Source organism: Phodopus roborovskii, unplaced genomic scaffold, assembly GCF_943737965.1.
Source record: "Phodopus roborovskii unplaced genomic scaffold, PHOROB, whole genome shotgun sequence".
Lineage (NCBI taxonomy): Eukaryota > Metazoa > Chordata > Mammalia > Rodentia > Cricetidae > Phodopus > Phodopus roborovskii.
This window is the reverse complement of record NW_026126511.1, coordinates 19771228-19798931: the sequence shown is the minus strand read 5'-3', so window position 1 is coordinate 19798931 and position 27704 is coordinate 19771228. Positions and strand designations below refer to the sequence as shown.

General features: G+C 40.2%; 1 protein-coding gene across 1 annotated transcript in view; it reads left to right on the top strand.

Annotated features, from left to right (window-relative positions):
- The window catches only part of Pibf1 (progesterone immunomodulatory binding factor 1), a 140507-nt gene that overhangs the window by 4448 nt on the left and 108355 nt on the right, over positions 1–27704 (top strand). Inside the window, exons 4-6 of the mRNA XM_051195294.1 lie at positions 960–1158; positions 4996–5115; positions 27568–27701. Of these exons, the coding sequence (XP_051051251.1) occupies positions 960–1158; positions 4996–5115; positions 27568–27701 (453 nt within the window). The remainder of the gene's footprint in view (positions 1–959; positions 1159–4995; positions 5116–27567; positions 27702–27704) is intronic.

Sequence of the window (27704 nt, the reverse complement as noted above, 5' to 3'; positions counted from 1 at the left end):
GACATGTTAGTAGAGAAATATGCATTGCTTCTATAAAAAAGAAATAAATTCATCGGAAACACTCAGTAAAAGTGAATGACAAGGGTTGGAAAAATGGTTCAGTAGTTAAGAACTCTTCCAGAAGTTCAGAGTTCAAGTCCCAGCAACTACAGATTAGATTGTGGCAGCTCCCAATCTAATGCCCTCAGAATTCTGGTCTGCAGGCATACATGCAAAGTACCTGTATACATAAAACATAAAGGCATGGTAGCTCATCCTTTAATCTCAGTACTTGAGAGGCAAAGGCAGGCAGATCTCTGTGAGCCAAGTCTGGTGTGAATTCCTGCCAACCACAGCTATATAGCAAGACATGTGTGAAAATAAACAACCAATCAAATAAATAAATAACAAGTCAATAGAGACTAGCAAGATAGGCTTAAAAACAAAGCAAAAACTTCACTTCAATGTGAGTATCTTCTCAGATTCCTGTCAGGGTCTTTTAAGGTCTCCTCTCTAGGCTAGGGAAATTGCTCAGAGGTAAAATGTTTGCTGGAAGACCTGTGTTTGAATTCTCAGTAAAAGCCGAGAATGGTGGTCTGTCAAGAACCCCAGTACAGCAAGGGTGGAGGCAAGCAGATATCAGGAACTCACTGGCCAGCCAGTCTAGCCATGGTGACCTCTAGGTTCAGTGCATGCTCCTGTTTTTTAAAAAGTAAGGTAAAGAAGCAGCAGAGAAAGACATTCTGACATCAGCTTCTGGCCTCCACACCGCCAGGATGGGGCAGTGGTTGGCTTCAAGGGTTGAGTGATTACCTTATAGGGTTCAGTGTTACTGTATTGAAGAGATATGTCTTGCAGTACCAGGATCAAAGAGAATGAAAAGTCCAAACTGACAATACAAGGGTTTAAGACTTTAGCAGATTAAATGCATAATTTGGTGATTTGGATTTTTGGTTACTACTTAAATTCTCTCGGTATAGGAAATATCAAGAACTAATGAAACAGGAAATGGAAACCATTTTATTGAGACAAAAACAACTGGAAGAGACAAATCATCAGCTGAGAGAGAAGGCTGGAGACGTTCGTCGGAACCTTCGTGACTTGGAGCTGACGGAAGAACAGTATGTGAAGCTAAAGTCCTTCTCTGAAGACCAGCTTTCTATTCCCGAATATGTATCTGTAAGTGTGGTGCATCGTCGGTACAAAACTCCAAAGCTGGGGGTGGCGGTACATGCTGTAATCTCAATCCTCAGGACATGGAGACAGGTGGTCAGCTCCTACAGCTGTAGAGTGAGTTGGAGGCCATCTTGTACTATAGGAGTTCCTGTCTCAAAAGCAAAAAGAATACATGCAAAGAAAAAAAAAAACACATAAAACTCCATCCGTTCTCAGACTGAAATTTACACACACACACACACACACACACACACACACACACACACACACTCACTCACTCAAGCTTTAAGTTAGCATACAAAGTCGTGAGCCCCATTTTGATGCACATGTGGCATTATGCATGTTTTCAGTTGTCCTCTCCCTCAGTCTTCCCCTGTGCCCCTGTCCTCCGTGTAGCTGGTAGCTGTCCTCCCCGTGACTAACCCCCTCTACTACTGTCCTTTTACATGTCCTAGTACCCTCTCTATTTCCTCATGACTCCCTTCCTGGGTTTATAGATACACACACTTAACTTTAAATTGGGTTCTACATAGGCGGGAAAACGTAGTAGCGTTTGCCTTCTGAATCTGGCTGGATAAAGAAAGAGGCAGGAGAAGCTTGCATGAAGGATGAGCAAGCTTAGACAAAGGAAAGGAATAAGTGGAGGACTGTTACGGGGAAGAGAAGTAAGAGGTTAGACCAGAAAATAGGGTTCTCAATTATAAAGAAGTTCAAAAACAAAGTTAAGTAAGTTTATTTACTCATTCACTTTTGAGACAGTCTGAATGACTCCCTCCACCTTCCCAGCATGGGATAATAATGGTTTACCGCCATACCCAGCTTTGTTACATGGGTTCTGCATGTTTAGCTCAAGCCCTCCTGCTTCTGGGAGACATTTGACCAACTGCTCTCTCCCCAGCCCCTCACATCCTACCAATCCATGCTCTGCCTTTTTCTCTGCACCTTTCAAGTATCCATTTATTTCCTTTATGGATTTCCAAACCCTTCCTCTCTTTGGGATAGTCTTGCTTGTCTTACTCTGACTGTCCTCCTCTGGGTCATCCAGAGGCAAATTCAGACCTATCTTGCCGCAAAGGTATTGCTTTTGAAACACCCAATTGATAGTATGTTTTGATCTTCTTGATAAATGGAGAGTAGCTTTAAGACCATAGCCCATGAAATGAGTTATTTTATGGTGGTTCTAATATTCTCTAAAGGAAAAATTATGAGGCTGAACCAGATTAGTATTGTCTGGAATTAATTAGGAACAGTGGGAGACAATGAAGCTTTCATGATCATTGAGGGGTAGCAATGGGGCAGTATCTTGGTGATAGAATAGTTCCAAATCTAGTGTTCCTAAACAAACTTATACTTAGGCTGAATCTTTGGTATGAGTCTCAAGTCAGTTTGGTGTCAGCACCTCTTCTAGCCTACAGAGTATTGTTTGTATGGGCATATCCATTAATATTTGCAGTATTTGACATTAACCCTGAAGGAAATGATTTAAGCACAAGAAGGGTTGGGTATGATGTGCTATAACGGTGCTTGTCTGAAGTCCCAGCTTCTTAGAAGGCTGAGGCAGGAGGGTCTCCTGAACCTAAGATGGCTAGCCTGAGCGATGAAGCAGGACTTTATCTAAAACCATAAATAAATATAAACATAAAATTAGATATAATCTATTTCCTTTAAAAGTCACAGTATCATCATCAGAGAGAATGTGAGAGTGAGAATTGAATTGAACAAAACAATTGTTAATGTTAGTAGGGAATTGTAAGGTGTTTGGTTTTTCTGCCTGCCGCCTGATCTTGTCCCGCCGCCGTGCCCACCCCAAATAACACACCAAGACTCTGTATTTAATATTATGCTGTTGGCCAGTTACTAGTTTCTTATCGGCTAGCTCTGTCTTAATTATTAACCCATTTCTATGTATTTCCACGTGGTCTTACCGATAGCGGAGGAATGGCGGTTCTGTTCTCTCCAGGCTCTCCATCCTGGCTCCTCCTTACTCCTTCCTCTTTCCTCCTTGTCTCCTAGTCCCTCCTATCTCCCTTTCCTATTGGCCAACAGTGCTTCATTCATTAACCAGTATGAGAAACATATACAGAATGACATCTCCCATCAGGGAATCCTTTTCATTTTGGGAATTCTCTAAAATTGAGAATAGTGACAAGGCCAGGGCCAAGGGTCCCCAAAGCACACAAAATGTTTTTTACTTGGCTGTTTGGCCAAGTTGGTGAGGATTTTTTTAAGGGATCTGCCACCCAGCTCCCAAGTAAATCACACATGGAGGCTTCTTCTCAGTTACAAATGCCCAGCCTTAGTTTGGCTTGTTTGTAGTCAACCTTTCTTACCGTATTTTAACCCTCTACCTTTTCCCTATGGCCCCTGACATCCTTCTCTACTTGTTCTCTTACCCTCTTCTTCTCTCTCCTCTCTCTTCCTGTTTATTTTCTCAGCCTGCCAGCCCCGCCTACCCTCGCTCCTGCCTCGCTATTGGCCATTCAGCTCTTTATTAGGACCACTAGGTGTTTTAGACAGGCACTGTAACACAGCTTCACAGAATTAAACAAATGCAGCATAAACAAAAGTCACACACCTGAAAATAATATTCTACCGTACACTGACAACTGTTGCTCTTTTTTGTGTTAGGTACGATTTTACCTTAAGACCTTTCTGTTTTCTCGTTTACAAAATAGCTGATACTGTGTCTGTCTGTCCGTTGTAAAGATTAACTGAGGGTATGTAAAGCATGTGAAATGCTTAGCACAGTGCTCATTGCGTCCATGAGAACATGCAGCTCTCCCTGCTGTCTGCTGGAGTGGGGGTTGTTCTTGGGTCTCAGAGGATTAAGCTTTCTGTGGAGATTTTGACTTAAGTGGGTCGTTAGAGTTTTTCTGGCCAACACATACTGTCTAAAACAAACACTGTAAGTGCTGCCATTGAAGCTTCGTCCGCAGTACATATTCAGTATATACGTTTTTGCTTTGTGGTTTTAGTATGGTTTCACACTTTTGATTGATGTAGATTGTACTGCCTTAAGGACCAACCTTCACCCTCAGCCTGTTACAGGGTATTTTTGCAGTACAGTCATCTGCTAAGGACTTTAGATTATATGCCTGTGTAATAAATAATCCCTAATTGCTCTCTCCTGGCTCACTGAGGGCTTCTTGGGTTCTAGAACCATAGGTTGGAGTACTTGGGTTATGACAAGAAAATGAAGAGTGGAAAGAGAGGTCTAAACTGCAGCAGGGAAAGCCACATTGTAGAATGTTGCCAAGAGCCTGGAATGAGAGCAAAGAATAAAATGTATTTCTTCATCAAACTGATAATCAGTTGACAGAGCACTGTATAAAGCAGATAAAAATCCCTGCCCTTACAGAGCATAATTATCTTAGTGTAGAAGTTAACAGACAGCAACTTAAAGTACAGTATGAGGAATGTCTTCCAAGTGCTTCAGAGAGAGCAAGCAGGAATGGAGAATAAGGAATTCAGTTAACTTTGTAGTTTATTTTGTTATTTAAATTCAAGTTGATTTATTATTGAGTCATCTGTGGAAAATACATTCCAAGTCTACTAGTGGATAGTATGAATTCTTGGCAGCATATTATGTTCTTGTATATGAATGTATATAGTGAATTTGATGTATGATATTGGCAACAGAGCTAACAAAAACAATTATAGCAATATACCTTGATAAAATTACTTGACAGATTTCCAAAATTTTCCAGCTAATGTTTTTACCACAATTGAATGAGAGTAAGAAAATGGCAGAAAGTGCCTGCTGCACTGCCAAGTGGCATTGGAATTGCCTGATTGCTGTTTGAATTCCGGATGCTAACTTTGCTTTCTATTTTTTTTAAGATTCGGCTCTATGAGCTAGTACATCCTTTAAGAAAGGAAATCTGTGAACTGCAAGTGAAAAGGAATGAACTGTCTGAAGAACTAAGCACCAATAAAGGCCAACTGAAGCAGCTGACAGAGGTTGGTTTGATTTCTGTTACTCTTGGAAAAACATTGTAACTTTTCCAGGAGCCACTTGCCCGGGTTTGTGGTGAGGAGCGTGGAAGTGATAACAGACGAGCTTTGGAGGCTGACTGCCTCTGCTGCAGCTCTTAGTGAGCCGTGAGCAGTAAGCAGGAGCTGACACCATAAATATGCTTTAACCTGTAACCCACAGTATAGTATTGTCGTCATCAAAAGCTTCTGAGATCATAAAGCCAGCATATCTGAATGCTTCAGTGCAATAAAGACTCACCGAAGTTTATCGGTTCTCTAGCTTTAATACATAAAATGGTGGCGAGGTATGGATGCCGTTAGTAGAAAGAAAAAGAACGTTAGATTTGTTTGTTTGTTTTGTTTTATTAGAGACCCATTCGTTCTGCTTTGGCAGGACAGTTCCCATTATTGCTGACACCCCATGCAGTTTTAGAAGCATCTTGGGCTATCATGATGTTGAGGAGCGTGGTGGCATTCAGGCAGGTGTGATGCTGGAGGAGTTGCTGAGAGTCCTACATATTGCAGGCAATAGGAAGTCTGACTGAGACACTAGGCAGTATTCTGAGCATAGGAAACCTCAAAGCCCACCCCCATAATGACACCGTCCTCTAACAAAGCCATACTCCTCCCAACAAAGCCATATCTCCTAACAGTGCTACTCTCTATGAAGTTATGGGTGACAGTTACATTCAAACTACCACATGTGTCAGTTTGGCAACCAAAATTATCCATCACAATATCCTATTAGCTCGAATTTGGACTATGTGATTTTTAAGCAGAGTTGAAACTTAATATAAAAATCAAGTGAGATTATCAACAAGTACGGACTGGAGAAAATATTCTTTAAGGGAAGTTGTTAAGATTTGGCTTACTGGAGAGTCAGAGATGGTAGATTCCTGGGATTGAATTAATAATGAAAATCGTTGTCTTTAGTACATAGTCACCAACTCCTAGTTTAAAAAAAATACTAAATGAACCAGTCAGTTTTTCTGATTATTTTTCTTCTTGAAATGTTTTCATTTTGGTGCTTTGGTGGCATTTCATATTCTTCTCTTCAGTATGAGGGGAATATACACAGAGTTATGCAATGAAGACACAAACTTGCCCATCAAACACAAATGGAATAGCAAAGACTTTATTTTTCTGATGGGAGATGTCATTCTGTATATGTTTCTCATACTGGTTAATGAATAAAGCACTGTTGGCTAATAGGAAAGGGAGATGGGGACTAGGAGACAAGGAGGAAATAGGAAGTGGTAAGAAGGAGCCAAGATGGAGAGTTGGGAGAAAGCAGTATGCCAGCCGGCTCCCGGGTAAGAGAAATACATAGATCAGCAGAAATGGGTTAATAATTAAGGCAGAGCTAACCGATAAGAAACAAGTAACCGGGCCAACAGCATTTTATCAAATACAGAGTCTCTGTGCATTATTTGGGGCTGGCGGGGACAAGACCAGGCGGCAGGCAGAAAAACCCTACTCTCCCGTTACAATTTTTCTAGAGATGAATCATTTAAAATTTCTTTGCCACTGCAAAAGTAAATATTCCTTTTTACTTTTTTGAGACAAAGTATAGTCTTAAGTAATTCAGGAAAGAAACAAGCTTTTGCTCATCCACTGCGGGGGCTGAGCCTCCTGTAGTGAAAAAGACTAACAAAAGAAGAGCCACGACACGCTTGTTTAACATCAGTTTAGTGGGACACAGGCACCTTCAGAGTGAAGGCCCATAGAAAACTACATTTGCATGGACAGTCAAGAGTCAGTAATAGATGACTAGGGCTGTGATTTAATCTCAGTGACCTCGGCAGGGGAGGTGGGGGACTGTTATGAGTAGATCCCCCCCCACCCCCCCCCCCGCCGGTCTGCCTGGTCCCAGAGCCAGGCCAGTCCCAAATAATACACAGACACTGTATTTGATATTATGCTGTTGGCCAGTTACTAGCATTTCTTATTGACTGTCTCTTTCTTAATGATTAACCCATTAAAAAGAATTGGCTGTGATCATTAACCACTTATAGCCAACCCCATTTAAATGAAAACAAACATTTATAGACAATATTTGGGAATTTGGGCATCGTTCTTTCCAAACTGCTTCCTGCTGGTAGGAGGCACTGTCATGGGGATCCTAAGAATACAAAGACATCCTGACTACAGTGGTCTGAAAGGCTGCCTTGTCCCAGGGACGCTGTTTCAGGCAGTCTTGCTTGATCAAACCATGTTAGTCTGCAAGGAATCCACAGCTTTTCATTTTCTGTGGAAACAAAAATAGAAATCCTTTTCCCCAGTAACCTGTCCTTAGATGTAAATTTTGAAGTCAAAGCATTTTTAAAAAATATAAATTGAATTAATCTAGCAGTATTTCTTTTAAGAATTGTTGTTATTTCCTCAGCAGTCAGACAATACAAAAACAATATAATACCATACAGTATCGAGATTCTCTCTATGCTTTTCATCTTTATGTGGTTTTTTTATTACTGTATTTCTTTAACTCTTATTTTTCCATTTTTTGAGACAGGGCTTCTCTGTATAACTTTTATCTGTCCTGGAATTAACTCTGTATACCAGGTTTACATTGCAATCACAGAGCTCTGTTTGCCTCTATCTCCTGAGTGCTGGAATTAAAGGCATGTGCCACCACAAGCAGCTACTCTCTGTCTTTTTAAAACCATTTTTATTCTTTTTCTCTCCCAAGCCTACGTATATTTTAAAACACACTGTAAACCTTTAGCAGTTTTTCTTAATGTGAATCTGTCTTTACTGTAAATCTATCTTTTTGTGGCCCTGAGTCTTTTATCTAGTAAACAACAACATTGCTAAAATGAAAGTCACAACTGTATTAGTCACGCTCTATCCAAGATGGCAGCGGGTACCTTTCCCACCAGAACAGAGAGCTCACTGCCTTGGTCTATGCTGCCATCCAGCAGCATGTTGCCGGCTTGGAGATGTGGTCACTGCCATTGCTAGTTCTGGTACACACCATTCAGTTGTTAGCAGAGTTCTTTAAAAGTCTTGTGGGTTTTTTTTTTTTTTTTTGCCACTTATGCTGAGTCACGAAACCTCCCTCTTACTACTTCCGGAATCCTCCTCGTCTCTAGTCTCGCTTATCTTGCTTTCCCATTGGCCAACAGTTCTTTATTCATTAACCAATACAAGAAACATATTTACAGAATGATGTCTGCCATCAGGGGACACCTGGCCAGGCCTGTAGGTTCAGATTCTCAGCTGCTCTATAGCTAACCCTGACTTGGGCATCCTCCAAGGAGGAGAGGAAAAAGTCAGAGTGACTTCCTAGGTCCTGTGGCCTGCTCCTAGACTGATGATGCAAGGCAGAGCATAGCTCTTATTGCTTATCTACTGTTCTTGAAAGGTGTTTTTCAGCTTCAAAAAGTTTACATACCTACATATCATACTCCAAGTTGCCATGTTTTGTTTTTTGATCTTGGTTTTTTTTTGTAGCAAACGGGCTCAGTGATGCTAGGCTTTTCTGTTTTCCTGAAATGGCAAGTGTGAGTTAAAGGTAGCACTGCTTTGTTTATAGTGAGATACATTACTCTGCTAAGTCTTGGCACAAGACTGGCTGGTAACTGCTGCAGCCGTAAGAAATTGACTGTGGTGTTGGTAAGATGCAATCCAGACTATTCATATTACATTATTTGAATGATCTCTTCATGCAATAATTTAGTAAATATTTCAGAATACTCATACTTAACGTTGGCTGTTCTAAGGGGAATGATGTGGACCTTATAAATGACTGATTTGAAAGTTCAATAATACATGAACTTTGAGAAGTGTAATGACTACATGACCTAAAAATTTTAAAATATGTCAATGGTGAAGTTAAGTTTCAGAACTTAAGTACATGTGTAATCTCAAAATTAACGGAACGATGAGAGTAGGGCTAACTTGAGAGGGCTAACAAATTGCCTGCCTTACTATAGAGACACCAGGAAGTGTTAAGAATAAAGCAGGTCTTATCTGAGCTTACGTAAAGTATGAGAAATAGGATTAGTAAATAGTGTAAGCCTCTGGGGAATGCCACAAGTTTTTTAAATGATTATATTATGAGATTCACTTAAGCAATATGTGTGTATAAAAAATACAGAATTCAATGTATAAATTTTTCAAAAAGCCAGTGATAAGGTTCCAAATTTTTTACTAAATGTTGACACTTTAAAAAATTGTAGTAAAGATGCATTTCACATTGACCGGGCCATGCTAACCATTTTGAAGTGTTCAAGCATACCTCCAGAATTTTTCCATTCTATAAAACTGAAGCTCCAAACTCCTTAAACAGACACATCTTCCTTCTCTCTCCCTGCCCCTAAGATCCACTTTGCTTCTGTGGTTTTGATTACCTTAGATACAGAATATGAATGGAATTATGCAGTGTTAATATTTATTTCACTTAGCATACAGTTTCATCCATGTTTTAATATATTTTCCTTTTAGAAGATCCTTAATATTATGTTCATGCTCCACATTTTTTTATTCTTCTACGTCTTGATAATATTTGATAGATGTTTGAGGATTTGCTATCTTAATTTCTGGGGGAATTGCTTTTCTCCTTAGCACTTGAAGGATAAGACCAAATTTTTTATGAAAGAAAAGGCTCTCAATGAAAATACAAACATTCTCTAGAGATACCTGTTGTCTAGTGTCATTTAATATTTCATTGTTTAATTTATTATACTGATGAGGAAGAACAATTTACAGTTTCAAGCTTGCTCCTGACAATGTTTGTCTGAACACGGACCACCAAACTAATGAGGGAAGTTGAGGAACTATTTCAGATTGTGACTTCTAAGTTCTCCTATTTTATGTAAGATTTCAGTTCACTTGTCCAAATTAGCATGTGCCACAAGCCCTAGGTAGATTTTCCATTGCTACACTAAATACTTGATGTGTCAAACTATGAAGAAAAATGGGTTATTTTGGCCCACTGTTTCTGGCGGTTTCAGTCCATGATTAGTTGGCCCTGTTTAGGGCCTGGTTTAAGATTACACACTGTGGTTGGGAGTGCATAACAGAGTGAAATGGAGGAAACAGAGTCAGGTCCCACTATGCCTCCTGGAGTCCTCCCATGAGAAAGAATCTTAAAGGTTTCTGTCACCTCCCGGTAGAGCCAAGATTGGACCAGACTGTGCATTGTTCTTTGATGTTCCTGTTAACATTATTTTAAAAAAATAGATTAGAGATTACAATTATGTAAGAACAGGGTGAGGAGACTATGTCTTAAGTGCCTTTTGGGCAGCACTGATGTTTCTATTTTAAGAGACTGGCCTCACTGTGCCCAAACTTTGTTCATTTGGTAGCAGTACACATTGTAGTTCTGATGCCCTGACCTTTGTGGCCTATAGAGAGTCATCCCATACAAGTATTGATCAGGAGATCAATGAACGAAAATACTAGAAACAAAACTTAAAGCACATGATCAGAACTTGAAGAAAATATGAATTTTTAGACTATTACTGGTTGGTTTAGTAGTTTGGACTCCTTACCATTAGTCAGTCTGAATCCCCAAGGAAGAGGCGAAGTTGAGAGCATAGAAACAAAAGTCAGGTCGGTGGGAAGCCCAGCACAGCAAAGACACAGAGGGCTAGTGTTCAGGCATCCTTTCCAGCCTCAGCTGCAGACACTAAGAGCACCACCTATGCATATTCAGTATGATCCCTTTTAACAGGGCCCTGCCCACCTCCGGCCTCACCCCACCCCGCCCCTCCTCTCTCCTCCTCTCTCTTCCTTTTTCATTTTCCCTCTCTTCCCTTCCCTCTCTCCCCCCCCCCTTTTGTTTTCTCTCCTGCTGCTCCTACTTTGGAGGCTGGTCTTGCCCCTTCCCTTTCCCCCTTTTATGATCCCTTTTCAGAAAAAAACAAACAAACAAACAAACAAACAAAAAAAAAAACCACCTCTACTTGAACCCTGTTGCATAGTGTCTTTCCCACTTTTCTTAAATTACAAGGAAGACTGGGGGTACAAATACATATAAAAATTAGGGGAATTGAAAAAATACCAAGAAAGTTATTGACTTGAAAGAGAATGCATTTGATATAAATACAAGTTCAAATAGAAAAACGTTCTTTCAGCAACTGGTAAATACAGGGAAATATGGAAGCAAAGGCAGCAGCTGAAAACCAGAGAGAGCTCAACAACAGCTTGGGAGTGACTGACTAAGAGAAACTCAGACATCTGTTTTCTATGTCTCTGAATTTTGAGACTGGTAATTAAGGAATTAAACTTCTATTGTTGTTTTAAAACTGTTCAACTTGCCAGATCCAAAATTTCAGAGTGTGTGTTTTAACCACATGGTGGCAGTATACACCCACCTATAATTAAAAAAACAAAACAAAAAAAAATGACGTTAGGTTATTTGGAAAATCTTGGTTTTGAACAGCACTGTACTAACTTGCCTTTATTTGTATTTCTTATTTCCAGTCATCTGACTACAGTATCAAATGCTATTTTCCTAGTAAAGTTCAGTAATTCTATAGCTATGAGAAATATGAAAAACAAAAACCTTTCTTCTATAATCTATGCTCTTCAAGTCAAAGATCATTCAATTATTAACATTAATTTCATAACCATGCCTACCAAAACATTGAGAGATATTAAATTCACATAACTGCAGTTAATTTAACCATGCCTATCTTAGATAATCAGTTCATTCATGGCAGATAAAAAGTGAAAAAAGTTCCAGACACTTAATAAACTTCTTGACCTTTAGAAAAGAAACAACTTCCTAAAATGCCAATTTTAGTGGACTTCAGGATTTTCTTATGTATTGGGTTGGAATGTGCAGATACTACAGGGCAAACTGTGATTCCCTTTTTAGTTTAACTCCAGGATTCCTAAATGTAGTAGAATTCTAGCCTACTTTGAGCTGTGCTGCATTTATAAACTTGTCTGTGGTACTTAATGCATAAGGTCTTATAGATATGTTTGTTATAAACTTCCTTTGTGTGTGTACATGTACGGCATATGAACACATGCATGTGTGGCACTCAGAGACTAGAAGGGGATGTTGGGAGTCCTGCTCTATCACTCCATGGATCATGCTTTTCAGCCATAGTCCTTGACTGAACCTAGAACTAGACTGGCAGCCAGCAAGTCCCAGCGATCCTGCTTCTGCCTTTCACACACTGGGTTTAAAGGTATACTCACTGTCAGCTCTTTACTCAGTTGTCTGGGGTTTCGAACTCAAGTCCTCAGTGCTTGCACAGAAAACTCTTTTGTTCAGCGAGCCATATACAGTGCAGCTGGGTGTGTGTAGCTGTTTTGCTATTGTAGAGTAAATCCGACATACTTCTTCATTCCAAAGGAAGCAAGTGAACTGTACTAGGTAAGGCCTTAAGGAGCCTACACTTACTAATGCTTCAAGTTCATGAGATGATGAAACACATTTCATGAGAGCTTTGTAACTAGGAAGTTAAAGTATGTTTTGTTAAACATAGCTTCCCTGTTTAGAACCTTGGTTACATTTCTTGAGAAAAACCCTGCAAGATTACCCAGAGGTTAATCTTCAGTATCTATAGATGATTAAGAAAGCTAATTGAATTTGTATGAAAATGAGGTGTTTCATTAATGACACATACTTGTTGTATTGTGTTTTAGGGATTATAAACTGTTCTCTCAGATTCTTTTTATTCTGTTTGGAAGACAAGGTTGGAGTCGCACTTTACAGTTATCACTAAACCTCATTTCTTACTTATGCATTTAAAATCTATTGGGTTTTTCCCCAAAACCTATTGAAATTTTACATACAGTGCAATAACTTAACAGTTAAAGGTGCCTACATGGGGAAACATCCATGGGAAAGCTAGCACAATGTCAGCTTGAAGTTTGTCGTCAGATTAGAAGCACACTGTTTCATACATGCTATTCGAGGAAACAGGCTTTTAAAGATTAGCATGCCTTTTTCTTTTCCTTACATTTGTTCCTGCTTTACGACTTAAGTAAAACCTCTTTCAGTAGTTACAGAATAATTAATTGAACTCAGCTATCTTTATGCAAATTAACTGTAAGCCCATCTGAGTAATCAGCTTTAGAACCTCGTCAGTGGTAAACCTTCACTTACTTTTGTAACATTTTCCTGGTAACTTTTATTCAAGCTCTGCGTCTGCTCATTTACAGGTGCTACTTTCTTTCACAAGGAAATACTGTGTTTCTTGGCCCAGAATCTGAAAGAATATTTTTAATCACTAAAAGGATATTATTACATTTTTATGGTATGTGTGCATGTATGTACAAGTGTGCATACGTGGGTAGGTCAAAGGACAACTTATAGGAGGAAATTCTCTCCTATCACCTTTTAGGTCCCAGGGATGGAACTCAGGTGTTCAGGCTTGGCAGCAAGCTGCCTCACCCCCTGAGCCATCTCATTGGCCCTTTTTGATTGTTTTCAGTTTTATAACTTAATCTATTGAGCAGTTCAGTTATTATTAGATGTGTATGTTCAATGTTGTGGATGAATAATTTGTATTATCACTATGAGATCAGTGTCCAGACTGAGGCAGGAGTATGGTGAATAACATGATGTAGACAGAACTTTTGTACATAGTGGATAGTCTGAGAGCTGCTGTAACACAGGAAGGCTTGGGAGGCTTAGTTTGCTTCTGTGAGAACTGGTGTAGATATGACAGATAAATAATTGAGGCCTGGAAGAGCTGCTTCTGTCAGTTTGATAGAGCTGCTGTAAAGAAAACCAACCTCCCCAACCAGAGAAAATGTTACTTTAGATGCTGATGGAAAGTTTGCAAGCCTACTGTGTAGACTTGATCAGATAGGAAACAAGTATACATTAGGTACAAGTTTTATAGTTCCTATCTTTATTGTAAATTAGTAAAACAAAGTCAAATGGTGAAGAAAATTAAACTAACTTGACAGTTAAATACATGTTTTGCTTCAGAAAATTTTTTAAAAGAAAGCAGTGAAAACAATAATATTTTATGTCAGATTTCTAAAAGCATATTTACCAGAGGAAAATCTATGGCCTTAAAAAAAAAATCTCTTTATTACTGCTCAGAAAGACAAAAGTAAAGATATGCATTCCTCAACTGGATAAAGCAGAAGAGCAAGGCATGGTGGGACATGCCTACAAGCCAGCACTTTAGAAGCTTAAGCCAGAGACGCCTAGTGTTTGAGGCCAGCTTAGGCTCTCCAGCAAGACAGTCACAAAAGAAGGCTAAAACCAACAAATGACTAGAAATAAAGGTGTGTGTGTGTGTGTGTGTGTGTGTGTGTGTGTGTGTGTGTGTGTAGGCAGGCATGCATGTGTGTGCCACATGTATGTAGGTACCTGCGACGGTCAGACGAGCCATCAGATCATATGGCAGGCACAGTGAGGGCGCTGGGAACCAGACCAGGGTCCTCTGCAACAGCAGTAAGTGCTCTGAAAGGCTGGGCCCTCTCTCCAGCCTGAATTCTACCATTATAGCAAAATAATTAAAGGATGTTTTTTGGCTCAGGACCTCCAAGACCAAGTTCTCAGCACAAGGAGATGTGTTTGCCCCAGAGAGACAAAGAAGACGGAGACAGGAGACAGAGAATGAGAGAGAAGGGAACGGGAACGGGGTGCCGTGGGGGTTCAGGGGAATCTGTCTCTAAAGGGACACAGGACTAACCTCTGGCTAGAGAGGGGCCATATGATGCTTTATAAAGGTAAAAGGGAAAGCCTGTGATAGACTGAGCTGTCTAATTTTAATCGGGCATGTTAGTTAGGGGAGCCAAAGGGGGCTTTTGATTTCTGGGCTTGACTACTCTGATAGCTGGATGTGGTAGTAACCCTCAGGAGGAGGCGGCTGAGTAAGAGACTAGGCCTTGGTGACTACTTTTAGGAATGTGATCTAACTGCTTTTTGTCAAGACAGAGGCATTGGGGAATATTAGTTTCAGGTGGCTTTTGTTTATGGTGCATTTGTTTAACTCTGTGAGGCTGTGGTTCTTTTTCTAGAACGCCTGATGACAAAGAGCTAAAGAGCAAATACTGAGGCAGGAGCAAGAATAGGCGGGAGCGACAGGCAGAGAGGATCATAAATAGGAGAACCAAGGAAGAGGAGGATGCTAGGGGCCAGCCACCCAGACGGCCACTGAGTAAGGGTGAAAGATGAAAGCCCCCGGGAAAAGATAGATGGGATAATTTAGATTACGAAAAGCTGCCAAGAAACAAGCTAAGCTAAGGCCAGGCATCCTAGCTAAGGATAAGTCTCTGAGTGTGATTTATTTGGGAGCTGGGTGGTGGGCACCTCAAGAAACCGAAATAGTAAAAGGTCACACAACAAAATGATGCCCTGTGTTGGGGCCAATTTGTTGTTTTTCTTTTAATTGTTGCTTCCTTTTAAGCTCCAGCCAGCCATCCTATTGAGCACTTGTACCTCCACACCAGCAGTGGCAAGAGCTGAAGTCTGAGGGAATTCTGTTTCCTCAGGCACCGACTCTTTTAAAGCTGCTAAGGAAACTTAAGTCTCTGTCCCACTGAAGAACTCAAGATTCAAAGGTTGAGGTAGAATCCCGCTTCCCACAGAGGCTGAATAGCAAGCAGTTCACCTCTTTCCACCTCCCAGGAAGTCCTCATGCTCATTCTTGCCCCTCCTCATCAACCACCTCCACCTGGCTCCTCCCTTCAACTTCCTGTCAGCTAGTTGCAGACCCAGCCTCCTGAACTCAGGTGAATTTTATTTAATCAAACACATCTTTGCATCATTAAACAAAAGTACATACATAAGAGCATAAACAAAAGTAACACACCTTAAAATAATATTCTATAACACAGGGGTGGGGGAGAAGCCATGTTTGCCATACTCAAGCTGGGTAGAGTCCCTTCAATAACAATTGTCTATACGATTAGTTAAAGTATATTCCACACACGGAGCATACTGTATTATCAGTTTGAAGGAGAATAGCTATGTGAACATATTAGTATCTGTAGCAACTGATGGTAGTGTTTGGCTTTTGTACATGATGGGTTCGGGACTTCTTTTTGAATGCAATATTTTCCCCATGTGCATCTCTAGCAAGGAAGGCAATGGACTCAAGGAAGTAAGTGGAAAATCTGGTAGGACAGTGGCTCAGCTGTTCTCCCACTAGCTGTGCAAGCAAGGAAACCAGAATCCTTATCCTCAGAACCTGGGTAAGTGCCAAGTGGACATAGCAGCTTCTGAAGCATGAGACAGGTAGCCTCAGAAAGCTCAGAATCCATTTGTCCAGCAGTTGTGGTCTTAGGAGATCCCACCTCTATTGCGGTAAATAAGGATCAGGATAAACAAATAGGCCGAATAGATGTTTATTCAGGGAGAAATAACTTACAACCTAGACAGATGAACACCAGGAAATTCAACCCGATCCTCTCCTGTCCGAGTCACGCCAGCAAGAGAGCGCCTTCCTGGCCCCCTCCGACCTCCTTCCTCAGGTCACCTCCGCCCATCTCTCCACCCCCCAATGGGCGTGGTCAGTGCTACAGAAGGACTACCTCACTACACACCTCAAAAGATTAAAATGAAAGATCAGTCAAGAGAGATTCCCAACATCAGCCTGCCCCCTTCTTACCAGTGCACATGCACCCACACACATTCAGACATGCATACCCACATGCATTCTTACACACTGACACATGCAAAGAAGAAGGAACACCATGAAATCACATTGTTAAGCATGGCAGTACCAGATCTTAGACAGCTTCTAAAAATATTGTTCAATGATTAATATATTAAGCAAGAGTAGGTATTCCAGTTTTTTTCTTGGTCATGGGAGATTCAGAGGAAAGAAATCTAATATAGAACTAAGTGTGGGTAACTTAGTTGATGGGTGTGAAAATAAGTACTCTAGGATTTCAAAGAAACGATAGATGTCGTTAGGGGAATGTGGAATGTGGTAGACCAACCAAAAATTCAGTGTAAACCCTAAAACTTACATAGCTAGCCAAGTGTAAACAGATAAATGTCAGTGGAACAAAATTTGTCCTTATATTTTATATGACAGAGCAAAAATTGAATGCATGTAAGTTAAAAATATTAGAAGAATTACTTGAATAGCCTGAGCTTTTTAACTTACAGTCAACATACTTTTAGGAATTCTGAGAAATTGTTTCCGTTTATAACCTGAGTTTAGCATTTCTTTCTTTTTTAAATATAAGAAGGAAATTCAAAAAGCTTTCCAGTTCTTGTGACTGTTACCATTTGGAATTAAATCTGCTAAGTGTTTAGAATTTATGTTCACTATTGCTTGAACAGTACTGTAGTTGTTAGACTTTAGACATCACTGGGTTTTAACTTCAATGCATTTACAAAGAAGACATTCACAGTTAAAATATTTTTATAGCTTTATTTGCTTTGTGATTCTGTGTTTCCACATAAGCTTTTAGAAATAGTACCCTGAAAAGAGGGTCACAGAAGTACTAGAATGCTAGTGGGACCCACATTACCAAACAAGGCAAAGCCTTTAAGCATCCTCATCTTATGCTGTTATTAACAAGCTTTACATGACTGTGAATGTGAGAGCTACAGAGATCTTGTTGACCTGAAACCTGAGGCATGTATTTTAGGGGATCAGAGATGGCTTATCTTTAGCACACTTCAGAATATTGGTGTCCCAGTGTATGCCAGCCCATAGAGCAGTCAATCCCTGGAGCTCTCCCCTGCCACTACCTCCTGCAGCCATGTATATTCAAGCAATTAAATTCAGTGTGTCTGCCTCACTCAACAACCACAGCTGGCTCCTCACCCGTGTACTGAATGTGCCAATATAGGACATTTCTCTCATCTAGGAAGTTTTATTGGGTAGCATATTTGTAGGGGTCAGAGTAAACTTTTTAGCAAGCCATTGGGACCCAAAGGCTTTAAACAGAAGGACCAAAGATTCCACATATAAAGCTTGCAATGTAAAGCATGAACTTGAAGGCTATTTTTAATGCAGACAGTAAAATGTAATGCCATTGAAATGTAAAAAATAAATTAATTTAAAAAACCAAAAAATATAATGCCAGTGCCGTTTTAAAATGCTGCTAAAATGACAACCAGACAAATATGGATAAGGACATAAAGCGCTTCTCAAGAAGTAAACTCCACATGTCCAGATGCTGAAACTTAAAAGCTGTCATAAGCTTTCTGTTGCTGTGACAAAACACTGGCCAAAAACAACTTAGGGAGGAAAGGCATTGTTTGGCTTACACTTGCTCCAGAGCTCAGGGTAGAAACTGAAGTAGGGATCACAGAGGAGTGTACTTACTGGCTTACTCCCCAAGAGTTGCTCAGTTTGCTTTCTTCGTTTTTGTTTGTTTGTTTGTTTTGTTTTTTCTTGAGACAGGCTTTCTCTGTGGCTTTGGTGCCTGTCCTGGAACTCACTCTGTAGAGCAGGCTGGTCTGAAACTCACAGAGATCCACCTGCCTCAGCCTCCCAAGTGCTAGGATTAAAGGCATGTGCCATGACCAACCAGCAAACTCAGTTTCCTGTCTTATACAGCTTGGGGCCATCTGCCCAGGGGTAGCACTGCCCACAGTGGGCTTAGTCCTCCTACACTGAGCAACCATGAAGAAAATACCACGCAGGGGTCCCTAAAGGCAAGTCTGATGGGGGCAGTTTCTCAGCTGAGCCTGCACCTCTTCCCATGACAGCAGCTTTTGCCGAGCTTACAAAAATTGACTATCACACTAACATTTTGATAAATGTAGTTAAAATCACAATGAGAACTGAGACAAAAGACAAAATGTCCACTAATTAATATGAATATAACTAAAAACATAAACCTATTTATTGTGGGTGAGAATGTGAACTGATGCAGGCTATCGCACAGGTAGTCAGCAACACCGATCGAAATGCAAAACAAGCATCCTTCAACAAAGGGTTGCCTCTGCCATGTGTGCCATGAAGCTCTGGTTTGTACCATTATGGGTTTACAAGGTGTACTGAGGCACTATTTCTACAATGTGCAGGAGGAAGAGGCCAAACAAAGCAAAAGCCATCGATACAGTAGCAAGGAAATGGTTTCATAACCTGTGGTACAGGCTACACCATGAAACATTATGCAGTCTCAAACATGAATAAACCAGACAGCATTAGCATTTCCATTTGTGGGGCTAAATGTTTAAAAAACAAACAAACAAACAAACCTGAAACCTGCCTGTTCTATTTTATTATTGTTGTTGTTGTGGTGGTGGTGGTGGTTGTGGTTGTGGTTAAGGGAGGAAATAACCACTTTTGCCTTTGTGAGTTTGAAGGCATGTGTGTGTGTGAGTATCAACACAGAGAGACAACTGTTCACTGTCCTAAGAATGGAGTTCAGAGGAAAGAAGGAGGAAGACCTTATTTCCTTACCTTAAATTCCATGTACATGATAACTCTCATGCATGTGTATATTTATTTATGTACACTGTTAGTGTGTGTTTAAAGATAGTAAATGGAATGTTGAATATATAATTATGACAGTTTATGAGTAAAACAGAAATTACTCCATGTGCCGATGATAAGTCATCTGCCATTGCACCCTATATTTTCATTTGCTTCAAAAAGTTCCAAACAAAATAAAGCAAAAAACATGGTGTCTACTACCATTGATGGAGCAACTTAATTCTTTGATTTTTTTCCTACCTGTGACTTGTTAATACTTGTAGTGCTAATCTCACTGACTCAAAGGCACAGAAGGACTGAAAAGTCATACTGTTGTTGCATTGATATACTCACATTCTTTGATCAATACATGCTATTATATTAAACGTGGTCTCAAATGTGAAGATGAGATTTGAGCTGGGTGTGGTGGTGCATGCCTGTAATTCTAGCGCTCAGGAGGCCAAAGCCAAAGGACAGCAAACTCAAGGCTAACCAGGGTTACATATTTAGACCTTGTCTCAAGGAGGAAAAGAAATTACCTTTGGATCAGTATCTATTGAAAAGCCAATATTCCAGGTTTGTTTCAACTGTATGCAACCTGGTTATAAAGTTTGTCACTCAAGATATCAACATAATCCTTTTGCCATGCAGATCCTGCCATACCTGTGAATCAGAACTTACCCAGTAATGAATGATCTGTTGGTCTGTTCCTATACTTTTTTTTTTCAGGGCTAGTTAAGTGAGGAGAAGTTGACCTAGAGCAGGTCTGAACTCTTATCATAATCTAGTGTCCATATCTGATGAAAGTGTCATCCTTTCATCTGGGTTCTTTTTTCCTCTTTAAAAAAAGAAAAAGTCTTCAACTTTGAACTAATAATCCATTTCTTAAAGAGCTTGACAAGGACAAAGAGGAGACTCTGGCAGCAGAACAGTCCCTTGGTCGAAGGATCTCTAGAGCAGTCAAAGCACAGTTAGACTCCTTGGACGTCTCATGAATTGTTTGCATTAAAGTGAATTCTCACTTGCCTCAAACAGTTAAAATGTATTTTGTCACTCACTAAATGTCTTTCTGGTGTAAACTGCTTCTGATTGGAATCATTGACCTCAAGGCAATTTAGGTGGCATCATCTTCCCAGCCTCCTTAGTTGCTCTGTCTTGCTACAGCCAGGAGAGTGTTGCTTTGTTAACCATTTATTTTGACACATAAGTTGCAACTTGTCTTTCAGTCTGCGTGATGGGAGACTGCAAATTTGCCCAGATGCTTAGAAATTTGTTATATCCAGGCTAATTGCTACTTGGTTGCACAGCTGCTGTTTAAAATGTGCCTGTTGTATTTCAACATTGAGTACTTTTTACTCCTCATAGAAACATTAGACTTGATGTCACTTTACCAAATGATTTGCTTTTACTTAGGTTTGCTTTTGAAACAGGGTCTATCTACATAGTATAGCCTGCCCTGGAATTCAACCCTGCCCCAGCTTCTGTTGGGCTGGGATCTCAGTTGTGTACCACCACAGTAAACTGTCAAACGATTTCTTAAACATGTTCAAGAAATAAGTGTAGTGATTGTTTTAGGGGAGAGATTTCAAAATTAACTTTGATTTATGTACATATGAGTTTTGAAGCCCGAAACCTATAGTTAAAGTTGACCTTGAGCAGTAAATAGCTTGAGCCAAGGAGTGGTGGCTCACAACTTTAATCCTAGCACTTTGGAGGCAGAGATGGCCAGATCTCGTGAGTTCTGGGCCAGCCTAGTCTACTGAGCGAGTTCTAGGGCAACTTCCAACGCTACGGAGAAACTCTGCATTGAAGAAAAAAAGCAAAAAACAAAACAAAGTACTTGGATGACCTCTTTTCTAGCTCTGTGACACACGTCCCCACATATAAATGTAAACACACATACACACAACTCCAATTCTACATATTTAGAAAAAGTGTCTTTCTGAAGGTGACTTTCTTCAATTCACATAATGACTTATGATTGCATTGATCTTCCTGAAATGTGATTTAATTATTCCTTGCCAATTCATGAAATTCCATTGTGTGTATGTATGTATCACATTTTCTCTATCTGTTGATAGACATCTAAACTGCTTCCATTTCCTGACTGTTGTAAATAGAGAAGCAATGAGCATGAATGTACAAGTGTCCCTCTGATGTGTCGTCATGCCCTTATCTTGAAAATGAGACTTTAGTAGATTATCTAGTGTATTTTTCGTCTCTGAAATACTGCGTGTCTAAAACACCTGGTGTTTGGAATCAAGTGAAATGGAGGGTGGGGATGAATCATATTATAATGAAAACTCTAGTAGTTGATAACTTAGAAAACACTGTAGGACAAGACTTTTCTTAGTTTCTTGGGGCAAATAAACAGTAGGGAAATATATAAAGAAAGAGGTATTTCTTCATGACCCCCCTACATGTATCTCCCTGTCTGTCCCTTATACATGTAATTTCTGTCCCATTAATATTTTCCCTACTGAAGCTCTTTTTATAGCATATGATACATAAAGAATTAAAATTACACAACCCAATTTTTTTCTGAAGCAAACCTCACCCATTTAAGAACTGATAAGTAAATAGAAATTTCCTTCATACACACACATACTCACACACACACACACACCCATAATATGTTGCATACAATATTGCTTAAGAGGTGATGTTTAATCCTTAATTTTGGTTGGGAAACTAATATCAGGCACATTAATTTTGAAGTAAATTTGTCTGTTTGAGCTACCTGTTTTAAGTGCTAAGACTGTAGAGTCTTATGTTTTATAATCATTTTACTCTTCAAGTATTTCTAGTGTAGGGACTAGGGCTACTGGGTACACAGAGATAAGACAGGTCTCTAAGGAGCTTGGAGTCATGTGCGGGTATAGGGAAGGGGAGGGTCATAGATAAGACTAAAAAACATGCAGTTATAATTACAGATACACTATTTTCTACATGGAATTAGCAAACAACCTAAGTGAAAAAAATACTTAACATTAACCCTAGCAGTCGGAAATGAGTTTTCCTCCAGCTGTATAAAGCTGTCGAGAAGTGAAAGTTTTGGTGCCTCAGATTGCATTTCCTTTCCCTATGCAATGTTTTTTTTCCTCAGTTCAAAAGAGACATTGATACTTAGCTATTGATTCACTTACTGTTATCTAGAAATTTCCAGTTTGGAAGGGGTGGTAAATGCAAAGTTTGAGTCTGCTTCTTTATGTATGAAAGGATTTACATTTTTCTGCATCTCCTGTCCTGTCTTGCTTCTTCTTGTCCATAAACATTACTTACAAACCTTCTGTGTAAAAGCCATGGTAGTAGGTGCTAGGATTATGAGAAACTTTCTCAATCTTTTGCTTATCTTGTGGGAGGCAAGGAATGGTGGCCAATAACACATACATTCCACTTTCTAACAGTGAAAGAGCATAAAGTAGACATCTTCACTTGAGTTGGGCTCAGTGTCTTCCCACAGGAGACTGGGAAGAAAGCCGTGGGTAATACAAAGTAGTCTACTGCATTTTTTCCTTTATACACAAAATTCTCCAGCCATAAAGTTTGGTTCCCTTTTGAGGCAATGTACTATTTTCCATTTTCCACTGCTATACCTTAATCTTTAATTTAATGTGGAAATGAGTTCTAACTGTATAACCCAGGCTGATCTGAAACGTGAAGTCCAGCTGGGCTTACAATCATACCAACATACAGCTCCTTCCTGTAGTTCTAAGAGTATGCAGCGCAGACCCCTACCATTCATTACACAGGTTACAACTTTAAGGGGAGACTTTTTGAAACTTTTTTATTGGAAAAAATATATACATTATATTGTTCATGTTTTCCTCCTCCCCAATTCCTCCCAGATCCTCTCCAATTCCCTACCCACCCAACTTTGTTCTCTCTCTCCCTAAAAAAAAAAAATCAACAAAAAGCACACACATACACAAAAAACCCACAAAACTGACCTTAAAGTAAACAAACAAAAGGTGTGTGTGTGTGTGTGTGTGTGTGTGTGTGTGTGTGTGTGTGTGTGTGCGCGCGCGCGCGCGCCCAAGCAGGCAAAATGAGATAAAAAGTCTTCAAAAATACCATTGAGTTCATTTTTGTTGGTCAGCTACTCCTAAGTGTGGAGCCTGCCCTGAAGTGTGGTTAGTAGATCTACTGAAACTTCACTGGAATAAAACTGTTACTTCCTTTCCCAGGGGGTAGTAACTGCTGGTAGCTGCTTCTTGAGGGGTGAGAGCCCATGTGCTTCCCCCTTTCACTGCTGGGACTCCACCTGGCTTGAACCTGTCAACTGGCTGCCACAGTCTCTGTGATGTCATATGTGCAAACGTCATGTTGTGTGGGAAGATACTATTTCGTTAAAGTCATCTGTCACCTCTGGTTCTTACAAATCTTTCTGTCTCCTCTTCTACATAGATCGAAGGAAAGAGTTTAGCTTGAAAAGTCTTAAAAGAAATTCTTGATATAAAGTATGTGATTCTACACTGAGCTGCCTTGGTCCAGCCTCTGCCTGGGCTCAGGTCCTGAGATGGGGAAGGGGCATCAGCACAAAGAAATTACTTGTCCATGTCCGACCACCAAATGAGTTTCCCACAAGTGGCCAGCCCCAAATAGCTCCAGCTGTCTTTATTTATATATCAAAAACAAGCATGTTTTTCCATACAAGCTTTTCCCATCATCCAACTTTAACCTCCAGCAAAAACAAATATGTCAAATATGTTTTTCTCCCAACTTTTACATCAAAACATCTTTAAACCAAAAACAACACTTAAATCATTCTGTTACCTTGTCCAAATATGGAGCCAGGTACACCCTTTCTTTACAAAACTAAAAGGTGATTGACATAGGCACACCTTTTCAAGAAAAGGGTCCTATTCAAAACATACTTACAGACATAGGGGTGACCTGCCTCCAATCCTGACAACACAGAGGACAGCTCCTGGTGTCTGAAGTGACAGCTAGAATCCTCAGATCAGAAACCTGAGAAGCATCAGCTCCCAAAAAAGTTTATGGAAAATATTTGAGAAAAAAATAATAGTCATATCTGTCTCATGTATGATTGACAAAATGACACTAAAACGCCGTGAGAACCATCAGTCACTGTGAGAGAGAAGCATGTATGCAGGCTGTGCGGTCACAGAAATTCTGCACCGTCCCCTAAGTCCTTGCCAAGTGAGACAGACCCCGTGGGCTTTTACCCCATCTGGGCACCCGTTGGACAGTCACTCATATACTGGTCCAAAACTAGGCCACACGACTCCCAACACTGAACTTCTGGCTATTTCTGCTATGGCATTTATACTGAAAAAAAGTTGTGTGTGTATACACACGTGTGCAGACTGTTCTCTTTGTGACATCACATATTTGAGGCACATTCAGACGTGACTGTCCAGACACTTATGCTTTTATCTCCCTTCCCACTGTTTAGTTTTAGTTCTTTTTCAGCGTTATGGATGAAACCTGGAGAGCGTTGTAGGTGCTAGGCGCGTGCTGTTTTCCTGGGCTGCGTCCCCATCTCAAGGTCTCTGGATTTTTACACTGTACACATCTACCTTGAGTGTAGCATCTGTGTCTTTCTTTGCATGTGTACTTTATCTGAACACTCACCCAAAGCTCCCAGTGTGTGATTCTAATGGAAACAAAATTCACAGTACATCTGATTTCATCAGTCCTGAGATGTGTGTTCTTGTTCTGCTCTGCCCTATCCATCTCCAACCTCTCTCATGTTGATGGCTTTCAATTTCAATTTTCTTTTCATCAAGCTCCCTGAGGCGGGCACCTCAGTTCTGTTTGTCTAGCTGAGCCTCACTGGGGGGCACTCCACGGGCAGCAGTAGGCACTTCAGAGTCTTTGTTATTAGCCTCCCATGCAGCACCTTTGTGTGTTGCTGCTGCTCCTCCTTCTCCTTTTCCTAGTCTGTCTTTCCGTGGAAGCTGTTTTACCCTTCTTCCCTGTCTACACATCTTCAACTTTCCATCTCTCATTTTAATCAGATCACTGCTGCCTCATCTCACAGTGAAAATGGAAAGCCTCAGATGAGACTTCCTACAGTTCTCTGTCAGGAAGCCTATAAACTCACACCTGTACCCGTTCTGATTTGTTTGTTTTGCTGGTTTTATTGGGAGGGGGCCCATGAGGAGTAGAAAATGCATACCTTTAGGAACTGTCCAGGAAGTCAGGGTTACTATTGCTGTGATGAAAACAGGGTGACCGAAGTTTGGGAGGCAGAGGGTTAATTTTGCTTATGATTCCACATCACTGTTCATCATTGAAGGAAATTAGGGCAGTAACTCACACAGGGTAGGAACCTAGAGGCAGGAGTTGATGCAGAGGCCTTGGAAGGGTGCTACTTACTGGTTTGCTCGGCCTGCTTTTTTATAGAGCCCAGGACAAGCAGCCCAGGGTTGACCTCACCTACAATGTGCTAGGCCCTCCCTCATCAGTCACACTAATAAAAAAAAAAAAAAAATATCCTACAGGCCTGTCTACAACTCAATCTTGTGGAGCCATTTTCTCAAGTGAGGGTTCCTCCTCTCATAGGACTCCAATTTGGGTCAAGTTGACATAAAAACTAGCCAGGAGAGCAACCAAGTGTGTAATAAAACATGAAACATTAGGGTAAGGGTAGACTGTGGCTATAGTAAATGTTTGTAATACACTATAAAAAGAAAAAGACCACCTTGTTGTATATAAAATTGCACAACATGGCTCACTTGATAGAGTACTGGCCTTGTGTGCAGGAGGCCCTGCGTTCAATTCCTAGCACCACATAAACTGGGCATCTTGCTAAATGCCGTTTAATCCAAGTACTCGGAAAGTGGATTCAGGAGTTAGGTTCGTCCTTGCTAAATAGTGAGTTGAAGCGATATACATGAGACCCTATCTTAAAATAATGACAATAATAGTGGGGCATATCTTTAATCCCAGCAGTAGGGAAGCAGAGGCAAGTCTGGTCTATATAGCATATTCCAGGCCAAGCAGAACTATATAATGAGACCCCTGCCTCATTATATACAAAACAAAAATCACAAAGCAAGGATGTAATAGGCACTCAGACATCTTTGTTTCAGTCCCCACTTCTCAGCCTTCTGCTCCTTACAGATTTTGCTGCTTTGTCCTGAGGAGCTCTACACTGACTGCTTCATCCCCCTAAAGTGGTCTTTCCGTCTTCTGACTCACACAGCTGCTGACCCTTTGCTTCTTTGATATTCCTTTAGGTTCCTTGGATGTGTTCTCTTTTGCCCATCCTTGAAATGTTTGTGTTTATACTCTGGATCATGTCACAGTCTTTGTGTAGTTAGTAAACTACCGATCTGTCTGTGAACCTTCAGGACATCAAAGCCAAGAGGAAGTAGTATAAGCATATTAATTTATAGTTAATGAACATTCATTACAGGTTGTGAATTTTGTAAGCATTTTGTATGTATTGTTTGATATAATCATTACCAGAATCCCATGAGGTAAACACTGATGGATGTTTAGACAAATGTCATATTTCAAGTGACTCACTTCTAGAAACTAAATTCTGAAACTTACATTCCTAGGTCACAGAATTGTACCCTCTCCCAGGACAGTCATATGATGAATAGTGTTTTGGAGGATGAAGCATTCTTTGGCAGAACGGAATCTTCTTTTAGGATATAGGTATTAAATGATGTACAGGATGATCCCTGGGAAGTATCAGCGAATCCTCAGCTAAATCCTATAATGAGCTCAGTAGCATTCCATTCTCACAAAGAACCTCAGTGTAGGAGGCTGCAACGTTCAACCAAAGCAGAGCACTGTTCTTGGGGTTCCCACAATTATGTCTTTCAAACAGCTCCTGATAGGAGCTTGTAGCCTACTCTTTCAGGCTTGCATTTTATGTTTTCAAGAGGAAATGAATCGTGTTAATCATCTTTGTACGTTCAGTATCTAAGCCCAAAACAGTCCATAGAAATAATCTAATAGTTTTGGATTTAATTTATAATTAATCTTGCTAATTCAAGATGGCCTGCCTTTGAGTAACTATTACAAATAATTTGAACATGTTTTGGTTTAGTTATAAGGTCATTTCGTAGATGAGCAGAAAAATTCAGTACAGAATTTGGGCTACTATGTTCACTTTGAAATGTGTAATTCTTCCTTTGATTTATAGACATATGAGCAAGATCGAAAGAACAACTCTGAACTTCAAATCCGATGTCAGCGTTTGGCCTTGGAATTGGCAGACACCAAACAGTTGATTCAGCAAGGTGATTACCGTCAAGAGAACTACGACAAAGTCAAGAGGTG